At 41.4% G+C, this 27,632-nt stretch overlaps 1 protein-coding gene and 1 long non-coding RNA gene across 6 annotated transcripts in view; one reads left to right on the plus strand and one right to left on the minus strand.

Annotated features, from left to right (window-relative positions):
- ccdc57 (coiled-coil domain containing 57) overlaps window positions 1-27,632 on the plus strand; it is a 73,265-nt gene that overhangs the window by 29,543 nt on the left and 16,090 nt on the right. For all 5 annotated transcript variants that reach the window (XM_031324005.2, XM_031324003.2, XM_031324006.2 and 2 more), the window contains 6 exons: window positions 12,763-13,045; window positions 14,405-14,499; window positions 14,803-15,040; window positions 20,043-20,143; window positions 26,130-26,267; window positions 26,439-26,595. In XM_031324005.2, the coding sequence (XP_031179865.1) occupies window positions 12,763-13,045; window positions 14,405-14,499; window positions 14,803-15,040; window positions 20,043-20,143; window positions 26,130-26,267; window positions 26,439-26,595 (1,012 nt within the window). The remainder of the gene's footprint in view (window positions 1-12,762; window positions 13,046-14,404; window positions 14,500-14,802; window positions 15,041-20,042; window positions 20,144-26,129; window positions 26,268-26,438; window positions 26,596-27,632) is intronic.
- LOC116067544 lies at window positions 1,604-12,826 on the minus strand. Its single transcript, XR_004897286.1, has 3 exons — window positions 12,815-12,826; window positions 2,853-2,856; window positions 1,604-1,808 (listed from the first exon to the last, which is right to left on the minus strand). It is a non-coding gene; the product is annotated as an uncharacterized LOC116067544 (long non-coding RNA).

Consider the following 27,632-nt stretch of genomic DNA (forward strand, 5'->3'; position numbering starts at 1 on the left):
TCGGTGATATTTTAATTTGGCTTTACACAATGTGCATATGGTTTTCGACTTGTCTACTGAGCTGTCCGGGAGTTTTGGAAAATAAAAAGCGACATTCAGAACTGTGTTGCTGCTGTCTTTCTCCATCATGCCTGCAGCCTGCAGCAGCAGGATGTGTTACGAGGAAGTATGGCAGCTTGATGATAAGTAAAGGTGCGGCAAAAGGTCAAAATAGAAGCCTAGCTAGATTCTAGTGATTTTGGAACAGCTAAGGGGCATTGTTAGGCATGACGCTAAGCAGAGTGAAGTGTAAAATAAATTAATAAATGGCAGCATGCGATTTATTCTATTCTTGGAGACTTTAAATGGAGTCCTGTATGGGGCTCCAGTGGAGGACTCCATAGTTCTGCTGGGGGACTTCAACGCGCACGTGGGCAATGATGGAGATACATGGAGAGGCGTGATTGGGAGGAACGGCCTCCCTGATCTAAACCAGATTGGTTGTCTGTTGTTGGACTTCTGTGCTAGTCATAGATTGTCTATAACAAACACCATGTTCGAACATAGGGATGCTCATAAGTGTACTTGGTACCAGAGCACCCTAGGCCAAAGGTCAATGATCGATTTTATAATCGTTTCATCAGATCTGAGGCCGTATGTTTTGGACACTAGGGTGAAGAGAGGGGCGGAGCTGTCAACCGATCACCATCTGGTGGTGGGTGGGGGAAGACTCTGGACAGACCTGGTAAGCCCAAACGGGTAGTGCGGGTAAATTGGGAACGTCTGGAAGAGGCCCCTGTCCGACAGACTTTCAACTCACACCTCCGGTGGAGCTTTTCGTGCATCTGTGTGGAGGCTAGGGGCATTGAACCTGAGTGGACAATGTTCAAAGTTTCCATTGCTGAAGGTGCGGCGGGGAGCTGTGGTCTTAGGTGCCTTAAGGGGCGGTAACCCTCGAACACCGTGGTGGATACCGGTGGTCAGGGAAGCTGTCCGACTGAAGAAGGAGTCTTTCCGGGATATGTTATCCCAGAGGACTCCGGAGGCAGTTGCAAGGTACTGAAGGGCCCGAAGAGCTGCAGCCTCTGCCGTGAAAGAGGCAAAGCAGTGGGTGTGGGAAAAGTTTGGAGAAGACATGGAGAAGGACTTTCGGTCGGCAGTTTGAGGAACTCCTAAATCCAGCTAATATGCCCTTTATGGTAGAGGCAGAGCTGGAGGATGATGGGGGATTGTCGTCTGAAAGTAGTCGCTGAGGTAGTTAAACAACTCCACAGTGGCAAAGCCCCAGGGATTGATGAGATCCGTCCAGAAATGCTTAAAGCTCTGGGTGTGGAGGGGTTGTCTTGGTTGACACGCCTCTTCGACATTGCGTGGAAGTCTGGGACGGGTAGACCGGGGTGGTGGTTCCCCTGTTCAAAAAGGGGGGACCAGATGGTGTGTGCCAATTACAGGGGTATCACACTTCTCAGCCTCCCCGGTAAAGTCTACTCCAAGGTGCTGGAAAGTAAGTAAAATACTTATTTTCGTAACAATCAAGTATCAGAAACTGAGGAGGACACGCTGTTGGATGCTGTCCTCTCCTACTCTTTCTTCAATGCCTAACGAATCTATCTCTATCTCTTTCTCTCCCTGACCCTGTCTTTCTGCTTGAGCAGCACTCGTTGAAGCCTGAAAATATTGTAAACAAATTAATAACATAACTAATTACACTGGTCGGACTGTTCAGCTCTGTTTCAGACTGACACCTCCGTTTCAGGCTGGTTCTCATCCTCAACACGTGCCTTTTTCAGTCGCGGAAAATACTTTTCACTACTCATCATACTCATGGACTCCAACATTAACACACTGACAACATTGTATTTAGAATATAAAATATTTTTATAGCACTTTTTAATGTGTGATTGTGTAAAGGTGTTCACAAGATACCAACCTTTCGTGAACTTGTGAATTTCACTAGCCGTCTTCTCCCGTTTTCATGGAGACAGATGCTGTGTGCATGGAGGGGCTGTGTGTGTGTGTGTGTGTGTGTGTGTGTGTGTGTGTGTGTGTGTGTGTGTGTGTGTAGCCTGTAGGCTGTAGCCTGTAGCCTATGTGAGAGAGACGTGTGAGTGGCCGAGAGATGGAAGAGAGCAGGAAAAGGAAATGCAGCTGAACGAATACGATACGTGTTTTAAATAGCGTTAAAAAAAAAGAAAATTAATAACGAAACGCAGTATGTGGTGGCCGGTGTTGATTGTGTGGCGCACTGCCACAAATTAGTCTATGTGTGGGAAACACTGAATATTTTCATTATCTGAGATTTAGACATCCACATTTGCTGTCCCCCCCGAAGCCATGACCCATAATTTTATAGATTTACTTGAATCCTTTGGTCTCCAACAATCAGTAAATGGCCCAACCCATGTTAAAGGTCATACTTTAGATTTAGCTCTCTCCCCAGGTCTATCTCCAACCCTGTGATAGAAGACCACAGGGTACCTTGATTTCCCAAAGTCCGCCCTGCTCTTCTCCCTTTGCCGTATATTTGATATATTGTGATTACTTTTTATATTCAAAAGGTCAAGAGTCAACTTCACGTTAACATCATCATTTTCTGCAAAACACTTCTCTGACCACTATTCTACTGCATAACTTAGGAACAGAAAGGGAGATTGTGACCATAATCACATTTGGTCAGATTTTGAATTGGTGACACTACTCCTGGGTGCCCACCTTAAAACTGTGGTGATTGTATAGCTCTTCTGTGCTGCTGGGTTAAAGATATGTGTGATGCATCCTTTTTTTGCCAAAAATACACTTAATACCTTTTATTAAATTGCTTCAGAGTCTTCACTACATACATTATACAAGTCTGGAAAGACATGGATGTCAACTTGACTGGTTAGTTGAGGCATACAACTGCAAGGCAGTTATTCTATTTTGGCCGTTGGCCTTTTCCTCAAGCATCCTGAGAGATATGATGGCCTTTCAGTCTGGCTCAGTGCCTCCAAAAATACCAGCCTCTGTGGGCTCCACTGGTACCAAAAGGAAAAACATATCAAGTTCTTGCCCTAAACCGAAAGTTACGAATGTAACTACGGTTCTATGAATCCCGAATGACCACCAGAGGCGGTGCTTAAAGCACTGAATATTCCCTTTGTGTATGTGCAGTTCGAGTATGTATACCAACAATGTTACTTGTGACCCCTGGATGACCCAGGAGAGACTATATCTTCCGGTGTCATCAGGGGATTCGGGATTCATAGAACCGTATTTCATCCCTGCTGACCGCCAGAGGCGGTGCTTCAAGCACTGAATGACTTATACACTTATATAGTCACGAGGAATCCTGAATACCCACCTCATTGAGGAGAATCAAGGGACCCTGGATGGAGGACCACCCCCAGTGGATGAGGAATGGCAACATTGACCCTGTAAAACCTGGAGAATGTGTCCGGCAATGCCCACAATGTAGTGGCACATATGTCCTCCAGGGGTACACCTCTCAGTCCTCTCACTCCTAGTAGAGTGGCACCTCACGCCAGATGGCAGGGGGTGGCTACTCGCCCCATACGCATAGCTAATAACATCCACAATCCAGTGGGAGAGGCATTGTTTGGAGATAGCGCAAGCTTTATTCGGGCCACCATAGCAGAGGAACAACTGTTCTGACCGCCGAATGCCCACGGTAGTGGCAACATAGGCTCTCAGGGCCCGGACTGGGCACATTTCCGGCTCGACCCCTCCATCGCCAGGCAGGGGGCTGAACCGGGCGAGCCTTAGAGGTTGGTTGAAATGCAAATGGGACCGCAGTTTTGGCAGGAATGCACTGTTCGGCTACAACATGACCCCTGAGCCGTCTGGGTTCCACCTCAGACATGAGGCACTCACAGACGGAGCGTGTAGCTCACTGACACGTTTTGCCAAGGTAATGGCCAGCAGGAATGCAGTCTTAACTGACACCCATTTCAGCCCCGCCTGTGCCAAGGGCTCAAAGGGAGGCTGGCACAGAGCTTCAAGCACCAGGGGCAGGTCCCATGTTGGGGATCTTGGGGTTCTAGGGGGATGCGACCTCCGAGCCCCCCTCAGGAAAAGGGACAACACAGTGTGACTCCCCACAGTGCCACCGGCAACCCTAGCATGTCGACATGATACAGTATATATAGCCGCCACATACACCTTCAGGGTAGAGGGACTGCAGGAACTCCAGAATGGTAGGCATGGGGCAATGTACTGGATCCACACTCGTGCCTGTACACCAATTACAGAACGGCTTCCACCTGTTGTCGTACTGCAGGCGGGTGGACGGCGCTCTGGCATTCATAATAGTCTGCCTAACGGGGTCTATGCAGCTGCTCAGCAGCTGTTCGGGCCCTCCAGTGTCCAAACCCACCATTGAAGGCGCCGAGGATTGGGGTGCCAGATTTGACCTCCCAGCTGAGACAGTAGGTCTCTTCCTTCTGGGAGGCGCCACGGTGTGCCGCGACAAGGTCTGTGCAGCAGAGAGAACCACGTCCTGTCTGACCAGTAGGGGGCCACCAGCAACACCCTGTGACCCTCCCGAAGAACTCTCTGTAGTGTTGGCCAAATTAGAGCAAGCAGTGGAAAGGCATACAGCAGACCCCCGGGCCAGGGATGAGCCAGCGTTTCTTGACACAGAGGGCTTGTCATATCCTTCAGGGAGAACCAAAGGGGGCAGTGAGTCGATGCCTCTGAGGCAAAGAGATCTACTTCTGCTCAGCCAAAGAGGTCCCAGATGACACGCACCACCTCCCGCCTTGTAAGGCCTTATGAGAAGGTCGTCCGTGACCTGACATTGGGGTCGAGGGCATCTGACAGCCTGTCGCATCACCTCATCAGGAGACACGATGAGGGATGCAATGGTAGGCTCAACGCATCGTGCATGGCTGCCAAGGCTCGGCCGAGGCGTGAGAGGCTCGATCCCCATCATCACCATTATAGAAGAGAGAGGCCGAAGCTACCAGAGAGAGAACATCGTCCTCTGAGACCAGCGTGGGCATGGGTGGAGTAAGCATCTCTTCCACTTCCGAAGGAGCATCAGAGTGGCGAACTTGGAGAAGTGACCTCATTTCGGCCAGCTCTGCATATAATCGGCCCACTTCTGAAGAGAGTTTATTACCAGATTTCACCTTCTTCCTGGAGGGGGGAGCTGAAGCAGAAGCAGAAGCCCGACGTTTAGAATGCCTAGGTCAGGCTGGCGGCAACCGGTCTAATGAAGGGTCACCCACCGAGGACCCGACCTGCGCCAGTCTAGCAGCCCTCAAAGCCTACAGCATGTAGCTGCAGTTCATACACGGGCTGTCAGAAAGCCCATCCCTCAGATGATCGGGCCCGAGGCACATTGGGTGGAGGTCATGCCATCGTCTGCCTAAAAAGGAACCCCACAGCCCGCACAAGTATGGATCGCCCATTATGATACAGTATGACCGTAAGCTGAAGGGAGGGGGTGCAAACGACCGCCTACACAGCAAAGGTGTGAGTGGCCAGACGTCAATATGGCTTATTTACCAATGAATACAATCGCCAACTATACCGGATCTATAGAACCGTAAGCCGAGGGAAGGGGGCGGGGACGCCGCCTACAACAGCAAAGGGTAGCGTTGGCAAGACAAGATTAGCTAGTCAGCCCGCTGCTAACTAAGGGGATGCACAAATGGGATGCTGTGAAAACAAGTAGTGACAACCAACTTAAGTAAAAAATGAAGTCAAACCAAAAAATATCGGCAGCAGATGCTGCCTTCAGCGTTAATGGTTGCTAAGTCGCTGGAAAATTAGATAGCTTCGGCAAAAACACAGTAACGAAGGTTAGAAACAGCAAAGAAAAAACAACTTAACACCGGAGAGGGGGCACAGATGCCGCCTTCACCGTTAATTGTTCCTAAACAGCTGGAAAAATAGATAGCTTCGGCGAAAACACAGCAACAAAGGTTATTTTTTATGTGCGTCTGCATTAACGCACCTGACTCTGATTAACAATCAGTCCAGTTCCAGTTAAAGGTACAATTTGTAACATTTCTGCATTAAAATGTCTAAAAACGACCATACCTATGTTATATCTTTTTTACACTATCCCAAATGTTTCCACCAAATGTCAAACCCAGAGAAATCTGTTATTTTATTTCTGACACAGGGCATTTCCTTTAGTCGCCTGTCAGTGGCGTCATATAACCTTTCACCCTCTAGTTACTCGTAACATCCATCAAAACACATGCACCCAGATGATACGTTCGAGAGTAATTGTAAATCATACATCACAGAAAAAAATACTTGTAACCTAATACTGCTTTTTCTGCCAAAAGGCATCATTTTGTGATTAATGACATGCCACTTTGCAACACAGTAATACAGGAGATACCTTATTTATTGATACATATCACTATCGATCCAGCTTAACGTTACTACAGTGTGCTGGTTGATAAGTAGCTAACATTAATGCTAATGCTTGGTGGTTAACATTATAGGGTTACAACATCGTTTAACACTCTCAGAAAGTTATTTTTAGTATGATTGTTTTGACCACGGATAAAAGCAGCACTGGGCTACCCCACGAATGAGTTCACCAGTAACGTTAACGTTAGCCTATAGATAGACGACTAGTCTAATGCTAATTTAGCCAGCTAGCACACCCCGGTCTGTCTGCCTCACTCCCCCAGCACAAAGAGACTTAATTTGTGATGAGAGTTGACAACAGCTCCGGGACATCTAGCTAGCTAGTTACCGTTAGCCCCCAGCCAGCCACTATCATTACAGCAATCCGTACCCGGCCAGCACTTAACTCCGGTGCCGGGTGCCAACAGCAGTTTAATGAAGCGTTGGGAAACGGACCATATCAGACCCAGGCACCCAAGTCACAACATTGGCCATCCATAACGTTAGCTACGTCTCTGTTAGCGCTACTGGTGTTCGTGCCAAAAATCTCCTCCCTGCTGAATTTCTCCCCTCTTCGCATGTAGCTGTCTTTACAGTTAGCTAGCTCAATTAACCAGACCAGGTGGGTTAAGCACCAAAACAAATAGTTAAGATTACAGAAAAGTGAAGGGGGAGATCATTCCGGGCAGCTGAGAGAGCTCTGCTGCTGTACAATGGCCATCGAACGTCCTCGCCGTCCCGGAGATTCCCCTGGCAATCCCCACCCACACCCGTCTCTCAGCCTCGTTGAGTAGCTAGCTAGCGTTACAACAAACCCCGTCCGCCCGGTGTTGAAACCATCCAAAAGGTGACATTGACATGTGAAATATTTTGTGATAGTGTGGTTTTAGCTGCTGGCTAATGTTAGCTTGCTGGCTCACTAGCTAACTGGTCAGCTACCAATAAAAATCAAATCAAGACAAACTTAATTATGTTGGGGAAACTGCAGCTATTTTATTAGAATCACATGAATGAACGTTACTAAATGTAACGTGAATAAATTTGAATGGGTAAACTCGTCTATGAACAGATGCATTCTAATCAGCAATGGTGTTTAACAATAAAAACTACAACTCCCATAATTCCACGCAACTTCCCAACGTCATCAAAAGTCCTGGTTTACCATCCATTGTTTTGGTTGAGAGACCCCTAGCGGCAGAAAGTTACATATTGTATGTTTAAGGAAAGTCATGTTAATGAGTCAACCCAGGCTGACTCAATAACATATATAATATGTTATACATATATACACTCACCTAAAGGAGTATTAGGAATACCTGTTAAATTTCTCACTAATGCAATTATCTAATCAACCAATCACATGGCAGCTGCTTCAATGCATTTAGGGGTGTGGTCCTGGTGAAGACAATCTCCTGAACTCCAAACTTAATGTCAGAATGGGAAAGAAAGGTGATCTAAGCAACTTTGAGTGTGGCATGGTTGGTGGTGCCAGACGGGCTGGTCTGAGTATTTCACAATCTGCTCAGTTACTGGGATTTTCACGCACAATAATTTCTAGGGTTTACAAAGAATGGTCTGAAAAAGGAAAAACATCCAGTATGCGGCAGTCCCGGGGGTGCGAAAATGCCTTGTTGATGCTAGAGGTCAGAGGAGAATGGGCCGAGTGATTCAAGCTGATAGAAGATCAACTTTGACTCAAATAACCACTCATTACAACCGAGGTATGCAGCAAAGCATTTGTGAAGCCACAACACACACAACCTTGAGGCGGATGGGCTACACCAGCAGAAGACCCCACCGGGTACCACTCATCTCCACTGAAAAGAGGAAAATGAGGCTACAATTTGCACAAGCTCACCAAAATTGGACAGACAGACTGGAAAAATGTTGCCTGGTCTGATGAGTCTTGATTTCTGTTGAGACATTCAGATGGTAGAGTCAGAATTTGGCGTAAACAGAATGAGAACATGGATCCGTCATGCCTTGTTACCACTGGGCAGGCTGCTGGTGGTGTAATGGTGTGGGGGATCCCTTTCACCTTCAGAACTGCCTTAATTCTTTGTGTCATTGATTCAACAAGGTGCTGGAAGCATTCTTTAGAAATGTTGGTCCATATTGATAGGATAGGGTCAAACACAGTATTAGTATGGTGTTCCTAATAATCATTTAGGTGAGTGTGTGTGTGTGTGTGTGTGTGTGTGTGTATATATATATATATATATATATATATATATATATATATATAGATAGATAGATAGATAGATAGATAGATAGATAGATAGATAGATATCCCAAATAGCTAGAGGAGACATCACCTGGATAATAGCTCACTGAGATCAACGTTTGCCTTTGGACCTGAAGAATGTGAGTTCAAAGCTTAATGGTCACAATGTCACATCTTATACAAAATCAGTCATTGTGCTTTGGACACCTTCCCTGTGAGTTTAAAATGCTCGGCCCCGACCATTGCTGCGGAGCAGCTATAATTTTTATTGTTTATATCCTGCTTAATATTATGTCTGGTATTATTCCCCATCTGTTCAGATCCTGTCTTATTTTACTTTCCAAAACACGGTAGTTATTCTCATATAATTCATCTAGATTCTTACTAATATTGATACCCAGATATTTTATTTTATCTGTATCCCATTTAAGCTTGTAGTCATCTTTCAAAACCTGTTTTCCTATTGTTAAGGCTTCACATTTGCTGTTATTTAATTTTTATCCTGAGACTTTTCCATATTCTTCAATTCATCAATTTATGCACCGATTCCTCTGACTATGTAAGACATTATTACATTGTCCGCGTAAAGTGCTAATTTGTGCATTTCTTTTCCTAACTGTATACCTTTTATCCCTACATTTTGTCTAACACTTCAATATATAGCGAATAAGAGAGGGGATAGGGGATCTCCCTGCCTAGTTCCTCTTTGTACTGTAAATCGTCTTGATAGTGTACCGTTCATTTTCACTCTAAATATTGGATGGCAGGGATTGACTGCTTTCAATCCCTGTATTTGTTGTTTAATTTCCTCTGCAGTAATTGATTTTATCAATTTAGTAGTTTTTTCCTGTACTACTCTTGGTAGTTTAAGATTGTTCAAATATGTTTTCATTTGATTTCTATCCTCATTTACTTCACTTCTGTATAATGTTTCATAGTATTGTGCGAATTCCTCTGCAATCTCTTCTTTATCAGTTATTGTGTCTGATCTGGTTTAAGTTTGGTATTATAGGCTTTCTTCATTTGTCTTTTAAGTTTAAAGGCCAACATTTTTAGAGCTTTTGGTCGCCCATCGTAACATTCCTGTTGTGTAAATCTCATTAATCTATCTATCCGATGTGCATATTTTATCTAATTCTAGACGCTTAATCTTTAATTTACAAATTTCTTATCCTGTAGAAGTGCATTGTTTAATCTCCAAACTGTTTTACGTGTACTGGTTTTCGTGAGACTGCTGCATGATCGGACATATTTATTGAGCCAATAGTACAGCTTTTGACCAATGTTACATCGTTTTTTAACATAAAAAAATAGTCTAGTCTGTTATAGACTGAATGTCTCCCTGAGCAACATGTATATTCCTTATTACGCAGGTGAAGCATTCTCCATAATGTCTACCAGGCCAATCTCTGTCAATGTTCTCCTCAAAATACTTTCATGTTTTTCAGCTCTGTGAATCTTAGCATTAGAGGAGTCTAGCTTTAGATTCAATATCAAATTTAAGTCTCCCCCTAATATTACAACCCCCTTACTTTTTGTTGTAATTAACTCTATTAGCTGTGACATGAGTTCTGGTTTTGTGTCTTGTGGATAATATACATTTAAGAATGAGATATCTGTGCACTCTATTGTTCCGACTACCAAAACAAACTAAGTTTCTCATGTTCCTGTCTTCTCAAAAGCGTTTCCTGTAGAAACACTACTTTCCTTTATCTATCTCCATCTGATGCAAGATCTCCTTTCTCTTTGCTACATTATTTAGTCCATTAACATTTAATGATATTATTTTTGAATCACTCATGAAGCAATTGATAAATCCATGGACATGTTTTTAAGCAGGTAGAAAATCTGTGGGGGCAGGTACGAAGGGGGCTAGAAAAGATGCTGGGTCGAGAGGAGGGGGGGGGGTGTAAAATGGTAATAAGTAATAAGTACAAACTAAAATATATAAAATATATATAAAAAAAAAAAATGTTGGCTCCGAAAGTTTGGGCTTCCTCAACCATTGTCCTGTGGTTGTATAGACGTATAACTAGTCGCCTCCAAATTAAATACCAAAAAAACATTCTTCCATTTATCAGTGACAGCGAATACTACTGTTCCTCTATATCCACTATATATTAAACAATTTCATAAGAGAGGGTAGGCAAAATAAATAATAAAAAAATAAAAAGACACATCTACCTTAATTAATTTTTGATCTTCTTCCGACTGTTTCTGACTACTCTGAATTTTTGTTAGTGTTGTAGTTTATGATGGATAAAATCCTGTTTTACTAAATATGTAATTTTATATTGTGATATCGATGTATATTGTGTATTGTGTATATTGTGATGTTCAAATAAAGCTTTGTGAATGTTCTTTATTTGATGAGCCCAATAGATGGCACTCTCTGCTCAACATAGGGTTAAAAAGCACAATAAATTGCCATTCTTTTAGCTTTTTTCTAACCATGAGTACCACATAGTTGAGTCAATGATTTATGAAGCTTCATTTGGATATGTTAATTTTTCTGGAGAAAAAAAATCAATTGAAAAACTGTTATGGATAAAACAATCCGAGAGGAATTTCTGTTTTGTCTAATCCAGTAAATTAAACAGGCTGACAAATCTGACAAATCATTCCCATAATTGTCTCATGTATATGTACGTGTATAGTGTACACCACTCTATCCAGATGAGTGTTTTTTTTATTTTATTTGATTTGATTTCGAATATGTACAGCAGACAAGAAAACAAAACAAATCAATATAAACAAATAAGAAGACAATAAATTAATAATAACTTGTGAATACTTGACAATCTGTTTACAAATCTGAAAAGGAGAAGTATACATTTATTTAATCCCACCCTAAAATCTACGCACTTATAATGATAATAATAATAATTAGGGCTGTCAGCATTAACGCGTTAATTGCGATGCGATTAAGGGCCGAGCATAATGCGTTAATGTTTTTTAATCGTATTAATCACATGGCGCCATTTATTAATTTATTTTCACTTCACTTGGCTTTGCGTCGTGCCTAACAGGCTACTATTTTGCCGTACTTCCTCGTAACACATCCTGCTGCTGCAGGAATAGCAACGCGGATTTCAGTGCCTCATTCTGGTGCCACTGATATGCCTGCACTTCTCTCTGATGCTCTGAAACAGACATTACAGGCAACAGAAACATTGCTGCACGTGACGCTAGTTAACACTATACTCGACAGCAGCTAACGTTAGCCTACCACTAGCTAGTAGCTGGATTAAACACGGTTACAATGCTGACAGCTAACGCTAAACATTGTAAAGTGTGTGTATTTCACTGTAGAGGATTCCGACACCAGGATGTAACAATCTGCAGCTGCTGTTGCTGTTTACTAGTGAAATAAGTTATTGTTATAGTGATTACATTATTATTAAACATTTAATTTTGACGATATGGCCTTAGCAATAAACAAGCCATTCTTTAATGTCGCCAACTGTTTAGTACCCTTCTTTTTTTTTAACTTTCTTAAAAAGTATCGGTTCAGGCACCGTTAAGGCACTGGTACCGTTTTAAAAGTACCGCTTTAGCACCGGTATCCAAACCAAACAATACCCAACCCTAATATTGACTCTAGATTCAAATGTGTGACTAGATTAAATATAAAATAAACAAATACAAATCTTAAAATCAAGTTCATAAAGTCATTTTCTTTGCATTCATTTGATTCCCAATCAAGATACACTGGTAAGAATTGCTTTCCATTGTTAATATGTACTTAAAAACAGTTCTGAAATGCAAAATAATAGAATTTTAATCATGTGATAAAACATGCGATTAATCGCGATTAACTATAGAAATTCAACGATTAATCGCGATTAAGAAAATTTTATCGTTTGCCAGCCCTAATAATAATGAAACTGAAACTAAAATGAACCCCAGAAAACACATAATAAAAATCAACCCCCTTCTTTCTCCCTGTGACCTGTGAAAACCATGTCCTTATACCCAATTGTAAACTGCTTTATGTTTGGACATTGGTTTTTTCCAGCTGTAGACTGTTCCATAGCTTTACTTCAGAAACTGAAATGTAGAAACTTTATCTACAACTTCACATGGACTGTATGGTGACCTCACATTGGCATGTGATGAGTCATGTCTGCTGAGCTTCTCATTGTTAGGATACATTTCCATTTCACATTAAACTATTTATCTACCCACAGGGTCTCACACCAAAGGTAGATTCTTTAGCATCAGAAGAGATCCATTGTCTACAGCAGCAGAACAGCATCCTGCGGGCCGTGGTTACCCAGATGAGGAATGAGATGGAGGGTCTCATTCATTTCCTACCCCATTCCCAGGCCCAGCTACATGCCTCTTCTCCTCAGCCAGTTCAGCATCCAGGAGCGCCTGCCACCACCTCCATCACTCCTACAGCTAACACTCAGATGGCCACTGGACCAGCCACCCAATCCAGTGACATCTCTATCAACATCAGCCCAGCAGGTGTGGACAGCACTCTTTTCCATCATTCAGCAAATTTTATTGAAAAAAAAAAACATTCATTACGGCGTATGCAGTGGCAATCTACACTGACCTTTTTATTGTTTAGATCCAGGGGCCAGTTTTACAAAGTGGTGGCACCAACTAAATAACTTAGGGAAGATGATTTGGGTCTTTTTAATGTAAACTCAATATATATTTCTAAAATATATATGTGTGTGTGTATATATATATATATATATATATATATATATATATATATATTACTATATATATTATTGTTATATATATATATATATATATATATATATATTAGGGCTGTCAAAATAACGCGTTAATTTCGATTAATTAATCTGAGAAAAAATAACGCGTTAAAAAAAATAACGCAGATTCATTCATTCCAGCCGTTCTAGCCACCATTGGACTGTAAAATGAAGGAGGGAGACGAGAATATGCTGCCTGGATCATTAACTGGAACATTTACTTGTAAAAATCTTCTTCCTGCCAACCCTGGCTACTGAAATCTGGTGCCACTGATATGTCTGCTCTCTTCTCTCTGATGCTCTGAAACAGACGGCAACACAAACACCGCTGCACGTGACGCTAGTTAACACTATACTCGACAGCTGCTAACGTTAGCCTACCGCTAGCTAGTAGCTGGATTAAAAACGGTTAAAATGCTGACAGCTAACGCTAAACGGTGTAAAGTTTGACTGTGTTTTAGCCGTCGGAAAAAATACACAGATGGTGCGTTCAATGAAACTGGTAAACTACAGCCTCGTGGTGCATTTGAAAATGTTATTGTAAATGTCCTTTTCCCACCTGGTGGTTGTTTTTGTCGTTCAACAGCAATTTACTAGTGAAATAAGTTATTGTTATACATTATTATTAAATCATTTAACTTTGACCATATGGCCTTAGCATTAAACAAGCCGTTCTTTAATGTCACCAACTGTTGTTTAGTACCCTTTTTTTTTCTTTTCTTTTTTTACTTTCTTAAAAAGTATCGGTTCAGGCACCGTTAATTATGTATGCAATTAATTTCGATTAATTAATTACAGAGTATGTAATTAATTAGATGAATTTTTTTAATCAATTGACCGCCCTAATATATATATATATATATATGCAATTTCAATGTATCTTTTATTGGAGACTTTAACTGTGATCATATCTGTGCTCTGCTGGGAAAAGAAGACTACTCTTGCAGCTATTGACTGTCTAAAAGACAGAGCTAATGGCTAACATCTTTATCTCAGTTGGAATGTTTTGTATTAGTTAGATTTATTTAAAAAAAAAAAATTGTGGTTTAACTGTGCCTTCATTCGTCTTTTAACTCCTATATGTGATATGGGTCCTCAGGTGGTCTGTGCCTGGGGAAACATGCCATAACCTCTGTTTTGGCGAAACAGGAGTTCAGGGGGGCAGAGTGTGCTCTCGCCAACCTAAAGGAACAGGTGCGGAATTTGAACCTGTCAGTGTTGTCCAGGCAACTGCCTGGACCAGTGATCTGGAGTTAAAGCTACTGACCCCTTTAGTGCTGAACCATGACTATGGAACAATTTTAAACAAACACGCAAATGTGAAAAGTAGACAAGACAATTCCATTTCTTTGTAACTCAGTATAACATTGCCCCAGCAAAAATGGTAGCTTATTAAAGGGTCAATTCACTAGTCAGTTATGTAAGATGATAAAAAGATATTGCATAAGCTGCTGCAGCAACCTAGTTCCTTCAAGTTTCATGTTATTTTCCTTCCAGAGTGCACTGGTGCGACAGCTGCAAGAGGAGAACCTGTATTTGCGGCGGCAACAGGGCTCAGGTTTGATATCTGGTGGTTTGTTTAAAAATGTGTGGGGTGCTAAAAGCAATCCTCCTCTCCTGCATACCAGGCTAAAGCAGGCAGCATCCTGTATCGCCCGTCTGAGCAGAGAGAAACAGCAGCTGATAGAAATGGGCAACCGTCTTCGTGCCCAGATCACCACTGCTGGACTACAGGGTACAATAACACACACACACATACACATACACACACACACACACACACACACACATCATTAAAGAGCAGGCAGTGCTATGCACACCATGTGTAATTAAAAGGACAATATAAATAGGTACAGTCACAGACCATAACTGATCTTTTGGGTTTATGGGGCTGTTGATCAGTAACAATGACTTAGTTAATTGGCCAACTAAGATCTGTGGTCTTAAAAACTCACAGAAAGGTAGAGTTACCAATAAACCAAGCTTTTATTTAAACAATTGATGTTTACAAATCCGGTTTAAATTAGCTTGAGCTGAATAACTTTGAAACCTTAGACTTCCAGACTTGGCAGGAATGCCTTGTGCTCCAATTATTCTAGCCAGACTGAAACCCAGCAGCAACCCATCATTACTGACATACTGAGCCTTTAGGCCAGAGCAAGATGCAAAATACATATTATTTCAAATACAGTAATATATCATAGATTGACATGGGCTGTGGAATTGAATTACTCAAAATATTAAAGGGGTGATTGAATGATTATATAGGGTATTTTACACTGTTCCTTAAGGTCTCCTAATAGGGTATGTAATGAAAATTGCCTGAATGCTATTTTATTAGGCCCTTAACTACCCTGTGAATATAGCTCTATTTGGAACAAGAGCTTTTCTTCCAAATATGGTATGCTTATGAATATTTAGATGAGCTGCACGCTGATTGGTTTGAGCGAACCACATAGAAACACATTGGAGACGAGACAGCAGGTCTCATATTTCAGTTCAGTTCAGTATACTGCAAAGTTATACATTGTTTGTCGGGCTATTTTGTTATTAAATTCACTTCACGCCACTTATATAACATCTACCCCAAGGTCTTATAAAGCTAACAATGGTGTCCGATTTCAATTTAATGCATTTTTGTGAACATTAGGGGTTTCGTTAGCTGCGACTGTCCCTTCAATCCTATGTGTACAGATCGCGGCTAGTTAGCTTAATTTTCGGCGTAATTCGAGTATATTTACAGTTTGAATTTCGTCACGCCACTTATATAACATCTACCCCAAGGTCTCATAAAGCTAACAATGGTATCCGATTTCAATTTAATGAATTTTTGTGAACATTAGGGGTTTCGTTAGCTGCGACTGTCCCTTCAATCCTATGTGTACAGATCGCGGTTAGTTAGCTTCATTTTTGGCGTAATTCGAATATATTTACAGTTTGAATTTTGTCACGCCACTTATATATAACATCTACCCCAAGGTCTTATAAAGCTAACAATTGTGTCCGATTTCAATTTAATGCATGTTTGTGAATTTCAGAGGAATTCTAAGAGGAGGCTAGCTAGCTCTCATTGATAGAGCTCCATCCAGCCACAGGCTCTATCAATGAGACTCGCGGACAAGAGGCGTTTATTTCCCCGATCGTTTGTTTAAATAACTCAACACATTATAATTACACACATTCAGAGATGGGAAGTAACAAAGTACAAATACTTTGTTACTGTACTCAAGTAGATTTTTCAGATATTTTTACTTTACTATATTTTTTTGTGGCGACTTTTTACTTTTACTCCTTACATTTTAACATGAATATCGGTACTTTCTACTCCTTACATTTTACAAAATTGGCTCGTTACTTTAGTTTTGTGCAAGAGGTCGTCATGTCGGAGAATAGCGCAGACACGCGCCTCACACCGCGAGCGGGCGCGCGCACCTCACGGAGCAAAAATAAAAAGAGACTAGCTGTCCGGAGGATAATCAGTTGAGGGCTGGACTGGCCATCTGGCATACCGGGCATTTTCCTGGTGGGCCGACGCATTTTTGGGCCGCGCCGGCCCATAAAGAACTCCTAGCGGGCCGCAAATTTATGAATCCCACTAGGGCCACGCCTCCCGGCCCTGAGACACGAGCTGTGATAGTTATGCTGGAAGTTTAGCATCCACGTTAAAATGGACGAACGACCACCAAAGCGCAAGGGAGGTGCCGAGAAATTACGGGAGAAAAAGAATAAGAATCTACAGGCGGATTCCTCACGTTATGTGCGCCTCATGTCATAACGACAACAAGCAGTTTGGCTGTAACATTAAAGTTAGTGGCTGTCAGGTAACCTGTTTAAGCTTACACTGAAAATGCTAGCGGTTGGCCTGTTGGGTAGCTGAAAAGTCTGTGTGATCTACAAAATCAGTGTTGATACAAGCATCAGTGTTCCTTGAATTGCTTAATTAGCTTCTCTTGTATTGGTGCTCTTTTCCAGGGCATATACTACTCTCAGCTTTATTGTAGCTTTTGGGAAGGGTTATGGTTATGGTTATTGTATTCAGCAGACACTTTTGTCCAAAGTGACAAAATATGAATCTTACAATAGTTAAAAAGAACATAAGCAAAATAGTAATAATAACAATAATGGCAATACCATATCAAATATCAATAATACAAAAATAAACAAATACCATAAATATACAAATCATAACTCTAAGAATTAATAAATTATTTAAGTGTAAGACCAACAGATAAGTCTTGAGACCCCTCTTGAAGGATCCAAAACTATCACATGAACGCAGAACACTAGGCAACTCATATCATAGAATGCACGCATATTTTAAGAGGACTGTCTGCAGGGAATCTGTCTGACCAATCACAGGGGGTGTGGGCCGCCTGGGCCAAAAATGCCAGGGCCGATTTTTTGTCCCAGTCCAGCCCTGATCAGTTGAGATCGTGTGTGTGCGTCCTTAAGAACTGTAAGTTGTATAACTTAAGTTGTCAGTTCATTTAAGCCTGTTGTTGTATTGGTCTATAGTTCTTGCAAATTTAAAGTAAGTTAGCTAGTGATTTTGTTGTTTGTGTTCTTCACCTGTTACCTAGGTTGCATGTTGCTTGATCTTAATAAAGCATCAAAAGAGAGAAGTTGTCTCCGTCCGTGTTTTAACAGACACACCTGGGGCGAAGTTGGAAACCAGAATCAGCTTTAAATACAGTCCAAATTTAGTCCTCACTAACAAGTTTCAAATAATTTCACTGGAGTTACCGTTATTTTCGCGTCATCAATACCACATTCAATCTAATTGGTTGGGAATATGCTGTACGTTGCACTTGACACACCACTACAAGACGACTCGACAGATTCGGCGGCATTCTGCATTCATTCACGGAAAATCATTGCGTCTTGATGGTGGTAACGTTAGCACATAGTAGTATGGATGGCGACATGATTGAAAATGAAGAAATCGGCAGACAAGCAGCAAGACATCCATGGCCTTATCTGAGAGAGATGTTTGAGATAATAGGCATCAAGAATGACTCCTGGCCAATGTGCTGCGCAGCTATGGGGAACTTCTTAATTAATGTATGTTTAGTAATTCATATTTTAGCCTTTATTTTCTTTCCAGAAGCCATATTTGAGCACACACACACACATACATGTAGATTCCTTTAAATGTTAAGGGGAAGATTAAAAAAGAGAAACTGGATCTGTGAATTCTCACAGAATCACAACTGAATTAATATCTTGCTACTCAGTCAGAATCTTATTAACCTGAAGTCCCAGTCTCTGTCACAATAATCATATATGTGATGTTTTAGGCATATTGGCAGACACAAGTGTTGGCAGACATCCATTTAAAATGTAGGCATTGGCATATAAAGAGCCTTTTTTCCATGTCCACTGAAGTTTCTCAGCTTGCACTCTAGTAACATTTGTGTGGTCCAGGTATCTTTGCATAAAAAAATGGTTGTCATTCGCAAAGCTACTTTTACTTTAGTAAAAAGTAAATTTCCAAGCCTGTACTTTGTTACTTTTACTTGAGTAAATAAGTTAAATCAGTACTTCTACTTTTTCTGAGTATTTTTTAACACAAGTATCTGTACTTCTACTTGAGTACGGGAAGTGAGTACTTTTGCCATCTCTGTCAAATTAAATGATTTAATAGTAATGTAATAACTATAACTTATAATAAACAATAACTTATTTTACCAGTAAATTGCTGTTGAATGACAAAAACAACCACCAGATGGGAAAAGGGTATTTTACAATGACTTTGAATGCACCGCGAGGCTGTAGGTTACCAGTTTCAGTGAAGGTTACCAGTTTCAGTGAACTCCATAGCACCGTCTGTGTTTTTCCGACGTCGGCATCTGCTGTGCTGCAGAGCAGACTGTTGCGTCCCGGTGTTGAAATACAGTCACACTTTACACTGTTTAACGTTAGCTGTCAGCATTTTAACCGTGTTTAATCCAGCTGCTAGCTAAAGGTAGGCTAACGTTACCTGCTGTTGAGTGTAGTGTAAAGTCAGGCACCGAAAGTTTCGTTCTTATTCGGTCTCGTTACTACCGTTTAGGTCAGAACCGGTGCCCTATTGGCACCGCGTTTCGGTACCCAACCCTAGGTAGCTGTAATATAAGTGGCGTGACGAAATTCAAACTGTAAATATACTCTAGTTATGCCAAAAGTGTAGCTAACTAGCCGCGATCTGTACACATAGGATTGAAGGGACTAGCTAGCAGCTAACGAAACCCCTCATGTTCACAAAAATGCATTAAATTGAAATCGGACACAATTGTTAGCTTTATAAGACCGTGGGGTAGCTGTAATTTAAGTGGCGTGACGAAATTCAAGCTGTAAATATACTCTAGTTATGCCGGCAGCTGTATATATATATTAATATAATATGGTTGTAGAGTCTTTTAACAAGGCCTACAATGAGTTGTGGTGATGCAAAGGGAGAACTTACATTTTGTAATAATTTATTACAAAATGCTGAGAAAGTTATTACATATTGCGTTCAGGGTTTTTATTACAAAATTAATATATAAAACGTTGCAGCTGTACAGGACTTTAGCTGTATTTAGAATTTCAATTTTATTATAGTGAAGGCTGACCAAATCAGATTCCAATCAAATGGGTGTTACCATCCAGGAAAAATGGTGTCAGCAGCTGTAGGATGGAGGAGCTAGGACAGTAGGGAGCATAGTTAGCAGAATGGAAAGCAACCACAGTCCTCCAGATACCTGTGTGTCTTACAGAACCAGTGGAGCCAGAGAGGGACACCTCCACCGAGAAACAAGAAGACCAACATGATCGGCTGTTTGCTTTGGAACAGCTGCAGTATCAGCTCACCACACAGGTATTTGCTCCGACTCAGTATTCAAGAGTCTCTTTAAATCTCTCATCAATAAACTACTCCTTTCTCCCTATTACTTCAAAGGTTTTTCTATATCACACAGATTGGCACTTATATCTTTTATTTTTTGGGCTTTTTATGGCCTTTAATTAACAAGGGGAGAGAGGAGGAGACGACACACAGCAAAGGGCTGCGGGTCGGATTTGAACCCTGGCTGCTGCCAAGGACTCAGCCTACCTGGGGCGCACACTCTGCTGGGGGAGCTAGAGGTCGCCCCCTGGCACTTATATCTTACATATAACGTACGGATGAGGGCAGCACTCACGCTGTCGTTCCCGGGTGCCACTGTTAATGACATAACGGTAAAAATCCCGACGTCCTGAGATCCCATCTCAACAGAGTCATAATTCATGTAGGCACCAATGACACACAGAAACAGCAATCCGAGCTGTTGAAACGGGATTTCCTCCACCTTTTTAGTGCACTCCGTCAGTCACAGGTGGATGTTTTTATTTCTGGCCCCACCCCCACCTATGGGAGAAGAATAGGCCGGTTCAGCAGACTGCTGAGCTTGAACACTTGGCTCTCCTCAGCCTGTATCTCCCACAGCGTGGGCTTCGTTGACAATTTCGATGTCTGATGCAGAAAGGAGATGGAGGAAAAAGAAAATAACAATAAACTATCAAATATTATGTAAGCAACTGAAAATTTACAATAAGAAACACGTACTTTGCTAATATAATCAATAACAATAAGAACAATCCCAAAGTCCTATTTTCCACTATTGATCATTTATTTAACCCTGATTTTAATCTCTCACAGAGAACTCCAACAGACTCTCTTTGTGAAGAGTTTGCAGACCACTTCAGAGGCAAAATTCATACTTTCAGATATCTTCTCAAAATATAGTTTTAAATACATCTGAATGTGTGCTTTCACCTGAGAAAACACTGGACAGCTTTGTTCTGGTTAATGCTGAGATGCAAGAAGTTTTCTCCACAACCCACCACGTGTTTTAGATCCAATCCCAACTTCATTTTTTAAAACATTTTATGGATTTTTTAAAGAGGAGCTTTTAAACATGATGAATTGCTCTCTTCAGATGGGTGTCTTCCCTGCCGCCTTTAAAACGGCGGTGGTGAAGCCCCTTCTGCAGAAGAGCAATTTAGATTGTAATGTTTTTAATAACTACAGACCAGTATCCAACTTACCATTTCTAAGTAAAATCTTTAGAAAAACTTGTTTTTATTCAACTCAATGATTTTTTTAAATAATTGTAATATCCTTGAGAAGCATCTCAGGGTAAATCACAGTACAGAGACAGTTTTGCTGAAGATTTTAAATGACCTCAGGTCTAACTTTGATTCACAAAAACTCTCAGTGTTGGTGCTACTGGATCTAAGTGCAGCCTTTATACAGTAGACCACACTATTCTTTTAAACAGACTCAAACACCTGGTCTTGTATCCTGGTATTGGGCACAACAGGTTCACCTTCTATCTCACAGACAGAACATTTACGGTAACTATGGATACATGCTCCTCAAAAATCCATGAAATGACATGTGGTGTGCCCCAAGGGTCAGTTTTAGGCCCTGTTCTTTTTAATCTGTATATGCTACCTCTTGCCAGTGTCATCAGGAGGCATGGAATCAAATTTCACAGTTATGCTGATGATACGCAGCTGTACATCTCCATGTCTCCTGATGACACAAGACCAATGGATGCTCTTTTTAACTGTATTTCAGATATACAATCCTGGATGGCAGAACACTTTTTACAGCTTAACCAGGACAAAACTGAAGTTTTAATCATCGGTCCTGAGGCTCAGAAAGAGAAACCCCAAACCAAACTGCAGGATTTTTCCTTAAATCCATCATCACAAGCAGAGATGGCAAAAGTACTCACTTCCCGTACTCAAGTAGAAGTACAGATACTTGTGTTAAAAAATACTCTGGTAAAAGTAGAAGTACTGATTTAACTTATTTACTCAAGTAAAAGTAACAAAGTACAGGCTTGGAAATTTACTTAAAGTATAAAAGTAAAAGTAGCTTTGCGAATGACAACCATTTTTTTATGCAGATACCTGGACCACACAAATGTTACTAGAGTGCAAGCTGAGAAACTTCAGTGGACATGGAAAAAAGGCTCTTTATATGCCAATGCCTACATTTTAAATGGATGTCTGCCAACACTTGTGTCTGCCAATATGCCTAAAACATCACATATATGATTATTGTGACAGAGACTGGGACTTCAGGTTAATAAGATTCTGACTGAGTAGCAAGACATTAATTCAGTTGTGATTCTGTGAGAATTCACAGATCCAGTTTCTCTTTTTTAATCTTCCCCTTAACATTTAAAGGAATCTACATGTATGTGTGTGTGTGCTGAAATATGGCTTCTGGAAAGAAAATAAAGGCTAAAATATGAATTACTAAACATACATTAATTAAGAAGTTCCCCATAGCTGCGCAGCACATTGGCCAGGAGTCATTCTTGATGCCTACTATCTCAAACATCTCTCTCAGATAAGGCCATGGATGTCTTGCTGCCTGTCTGCCGATTTCTTCATTTTCAATCATGTGAATCATCCATACTACTATGTGCTAACGTTACCACCATCAAGACGCAATGATTTTCCGTGAATGAATGCAGAATGCCGCCGAATCTGTCGAGTCGTCTTGTAGTGGTGTGTCAAGTGCAACGTACAGCATATTCCCAACCAATTAGATTGAATGTGGTATTGATGACGCGAAAATAACGGTAACTCCAGTGAAATTATTTGAAACTTGTTAGTGAGGACTAAATTTGGACTGTATTTAAAGCTGATTCTGGTTTCCAACTTCGCCCCAGGTGTGTCTGTTAAAACACGGACGGAGACAACTTCTCTCTTTTGATGCTTTATTAAGATCAAGCAACATGCAACCTAGGTAACAGGTGAAGAACACAAACAACAAAATCACTAGCTAACTTACTCTAAATTTGCAAGAACTATAGACCAATACAACAACAGGCTTAAATGAACTGACAACTTAAGTTATACAACTTACAGTTCTTAAGGACGCACACACACGATCTCAACTGATCAGGGCTGGACTGGGACAAAAAATCGGCCCTGGCATTTTTGGCCCAGGCGGCCCACACCCCCCGTGATTGGTCAGACAGATTCCCTGCAGACAGTCCTCTTAAAATATGCGTGCATTCTATGATATGAGTTGCCTAGTGTTCTGCGTTCATGTGATAGTTTTGGATCCTTCAAGAGGGGTCTCAAGACTTATCTGTTGGTCTTACACTTAAATAATTTATTAATTCTTAGAGTTATGATTTGTATATTTATGGTATTTGTTTATTTTTGTATTATTGATATTTGATATGGTATTGCCATTATTGTTATTATTACTATTTTGCTTAATATTGGCTTAGCAACTTTAAAAACTGTTTTCTGTTAATTTTAACTATTGTAAGATTCATATTTTGTCGCTTTGGACAAAAGTGTCTGCTGAATACAATAACCATAACCATAACCCTTCCCAAAAGCTACAATAAAGCTGAGAGTACTATATGCCCTGGAAAAGAGCACCAATACAAGAGAAGCTAATTAAGCAATTCAAGGAACACTGATGCTTGTATCAACACTGATTTTGTAGATCACACAGACTTTTCAGCTACCCAACAGGCCAACCGCTAGCATTTTCAATGTAAGCTTAAACAGGTTACCTGACAGCCACTAACTTTAATGTTACAGCCAAACTGCTTGTTGTCGTTATGACATGAGGCGCACATAACGTGAGGAATCCGCCTGTAGATTCTTATTCTCCCGTAATTTCTCGGCATCTCCCTTGCGCTTTGGTGGTCGTTCGTCCATTTTAACGTGGATGCTAAACTTCCAGCATAACTATCACAGCTCGTGTCTCAGGGCCGGGAGGCGTGGCCCTAGTGGGATTCGTAAATTTGCGGCCCGCTAGGAGTTCTTTAAGGGCCGGCGCGGCCCAAAAATGCGTCGGCCCACCAGGAAAATGCCTGCAACTGATTATCCTCCGGACAGCTAGTCTCTTTTTATTTTTGCTCCGTGTGGCGCGCGCGCCCGCTCGCGGTGTGAGGCGCGTGTCTGTGCTATTCTCCGACATGACGACCTCTTGCACAAAACTAAAGTAACGAGCCAATTTTGTAAAATGTAAGGAGTAGAAAGTACCGATATTCATGTTAAAATGTAAGGAGTAAAAGTAAAAAGTCGCCACAAAAAAATATAGTAAAGTAAAGTAAAAATATCTGAAAAATCTACTTGAGTACAGTAACAAAGTATTTGTACTTCTTTACTTCCCATCTCTGATCACAAGTGAAAAACCTGGGCGTCATTTTTGACTCTGAGCTTGGGTTTATCCCACATATTAAATACACAACTACAGTCGGTTTTTATCACCTCAAAAATATACCCAGAGTCCGCCCATTTTCTCTCGGACCATCACGGAGACGATGCATGCTTTTATCACCAGTTGCAATGACTACTGTAATGCCCTGCTTTCTGGTCTTCCCAAAAAGAGTATCCCCTCCCCTCTCCAACTGTTACAGAACTCAGCCGCTCGTGTACACTGGCTCCCCATGTGTTTCAGGATCGATTTTAAGGTTATTTTACTGGTTTTTAAATCTCTTAATGGTCTTGGGCCTTCTTATCTTTCGGAACTGCTTTTACCCTATGAGCCTTCGCGGACCCTGGGGTCCTCCGGTACTGGCCTTTTGATTATTCCCAAAGTCCGGACACACACTCACGGAGAGGCATCGTTCCAGTACTACCGCCCCTGTCTGTGGAACAGCCTGTCGGAGGACCTCAGGGCTGCAGAGAATGTTCGGATTTTTAAGAGCAGGCTCAAGACCCACCTTTTTAACTTAGCTTTTCCGTGCTCAGCCACATGTTAGTTTGATTGTGTGTATGAGAGAGGGTGTGTGTGGATGTTGGTCGTGGGTTTGTGTCTGTGGGTGTCTGGGGATGCATTTATGTGATGGGTGGGGGGGCAATTGCTTTTAACTGTAAAGCACTTTGTGCTACATTTTACATGTATGAAAAGTGCTCTATAAATCAAATTTGATTGATTGATTGATTGATTGATTGACATGTGTCACCCTCACATTGTACCTCATCAGATTCACTAAGTGCCCGAGTGGTAATAGCAAGATGAGAATCTTGTTTGCCCCTGTTGTTTCCCATTTTGATGTCATAATTTGAGTCCAGGATGCAAATACTGCAGCACCTGTACTGATGGTAGCCTGACTCAGTGCTCGGAGTCTTTTTTTTTGTTCGGTGCACATCCAAAAAGTTTAACCCCTCAACACATCCATTCACTTTCAATTTCTGAGCAATATTTTTTTCTAAATTGAAGCTAAAAATATTTTGTATTTATATTTAGGAATTTTAAAATTGGATCATTTTCATACATAGCCTAGCTCTGTCCAAAGTTCCAGAATCAGATTAGCAACAGCTATAAAGCTCAATAATAATAATAATAATAATAATAATAATGTCTAATTTGCCTAATCTGTACACAAACTAATGTAAAAATGGCAATTTGTTTTTGTTTCTGACATGCTAGAGCTATTGCTTGGTGAACAGCTAGGCACTGTCATCAATGTGAGGCGACCAGCGGGGATGCTGCACAGAAGTGCTGATCTTATAAACTGCTGTTCATCAAAACACAGTTATGGTACATGACTCCCCCCAACATAACAATGTGTAATTTTTATGTTTCAGTTTATGTACTAGTTGAACAAATGGAATACAACATGATTGATTGTAAGCTTTAGTGTTGGTGTTGGGAGGTGTATTTCTGACGGAGCCAGGCTAGCTGCTTCCCCCTGCTTCCTGTCTTTATGCTCCAAAACCACAGACAGCCACTAAGAGAAGTGCCTCAGAGTAATACTGATCCTGGTGTTGAGTACTTCTCTCTGCTACCTCCAGAGAGCACTGTGGCTCAACTAATGTATTTGTGCCTTCAGGAACTGCAGTACGCATTGAGGCAGAGGGCTTGCACTTTGGCTGAACAACTCCTAATTGGAACCACCAACAGATGTCCTGCCACAGAAGGAGCTGCCAACCCTTGGTCCCAGGGGCACAAAGCCACAGACAGGCCTGAGGTAACAGCAGAGTAAATATTGCATTAATTGATAAGCAATAGCAATCCAGCTGCCTAGTTTACTTAATACAATACAACTCACATTTAGGTATCTCTATGATTCCAGACTTCACACAATCTGAAAGTAAAACATCTTAAAATAAACTTACTCTCCTGCTCTCTTCTTCTCCAGAGTTCCAAGAACAAAGAAAACACAATCAGCCAGTCACAGAGCTTGATGGACGTGGGGCTACAGCCCCACTCAGGTCTGTCTAGGTCTCGGTTGTCATCAGAGGAGTCACTGTGGGAGATACTGGACCATGGATTCAGTCCATCTATTTTCTCAGAAGGTAACCACACCAGAATAACTGGGACTTGCCTACTACTAGATTTTTCTGCAGACTGATACATTTTCTTTTTATATTGCTAAAATATTTGATCAATATTAAATAGGTTTTACTTCTCGTATGTCTAAAAATCACAGAGTTAGAGTTTCCTGGTATCCCCTATCAGATCAGATGGGGATATCCTCCCAGGGTCTCTCAGCTAAAGGTTTATAATAATTCTTCAAAAATGTATTTTACTAAAACATTTGCTCTAACTGAAAAGTTAAATTCATCCTTGACCGTCAGGTAAAGTTTCTGGACGTTTATCTATGGCGTTATATATGTGCCTCATTCCTGAGCAAGTAATTGTATGTTTTGAGCACAGAGAACTATATTTTGCAAGCACATTACATTGCATTTTGAACAGAAATTAACACTCAAATAAATAAATAAGTAAAGTAAAGTAATAAGTAAATAAAAACCTATTCCGTGCACAACAACAATAAATGTATTTGCATGTCTTTCTCTGCTCGCAGGTAGACGCTGCCGCGCTCCGGTCATGTCTCCCTCCCTCTCAACCTCTTCACTCAGCTCTAGACACACTCTCTCAAATTTTCACAGCGTTAAGTGTGCCACAAAACCAACCAATCGGAGAATCAAAGGTCAATTCTGATTGGCTGTTCGTCTCCAATTAGATTGCAAGTAGCAGGAAAAACATATCTACAGGGAAACAGTAGGCTCGTTTGAGATGAGCCAGGTCTGCGCAGAATCAATCACCGGCGATCGCCGCCCAATGCATGCCGGTTAGATTTGTGTCCGACTTGATCCTGACTTGCGTCATGCAACGATAGCCTCACGAGATCAAGGCGGCCGCCGTTCTGAGACGCAGGCAGCGCAGTTGCTTTTCACCGACTGCAAGACCCAGGCGACCCAGGGCATGATGGGAAACGCCGGCCTCTCAGCTGATCTAACAGCTGATTGGTTCAGAATCGACTCAACATGATAACGTTCTCTTTCAAGCATTCGTTCGGTATCTCACATATGGGTACGCCTCCCCGCGT

Source organism: Sander lucioperca, chromosome 5 (assembly GCF_008315115.2).
Source record: "Sander lucioperca isolate FBNREF2018 chromosome 5, SLUC_FBN_1.2, whole genome shotgun sequence".
In the NCBI taxonomy this organism is placed as follows: domain Eukaryota; kingdom Metazoa; phylum Chordata; class Actinopteri; order Perciformes; family Percidae; genus Sander; species Sander lucioperca.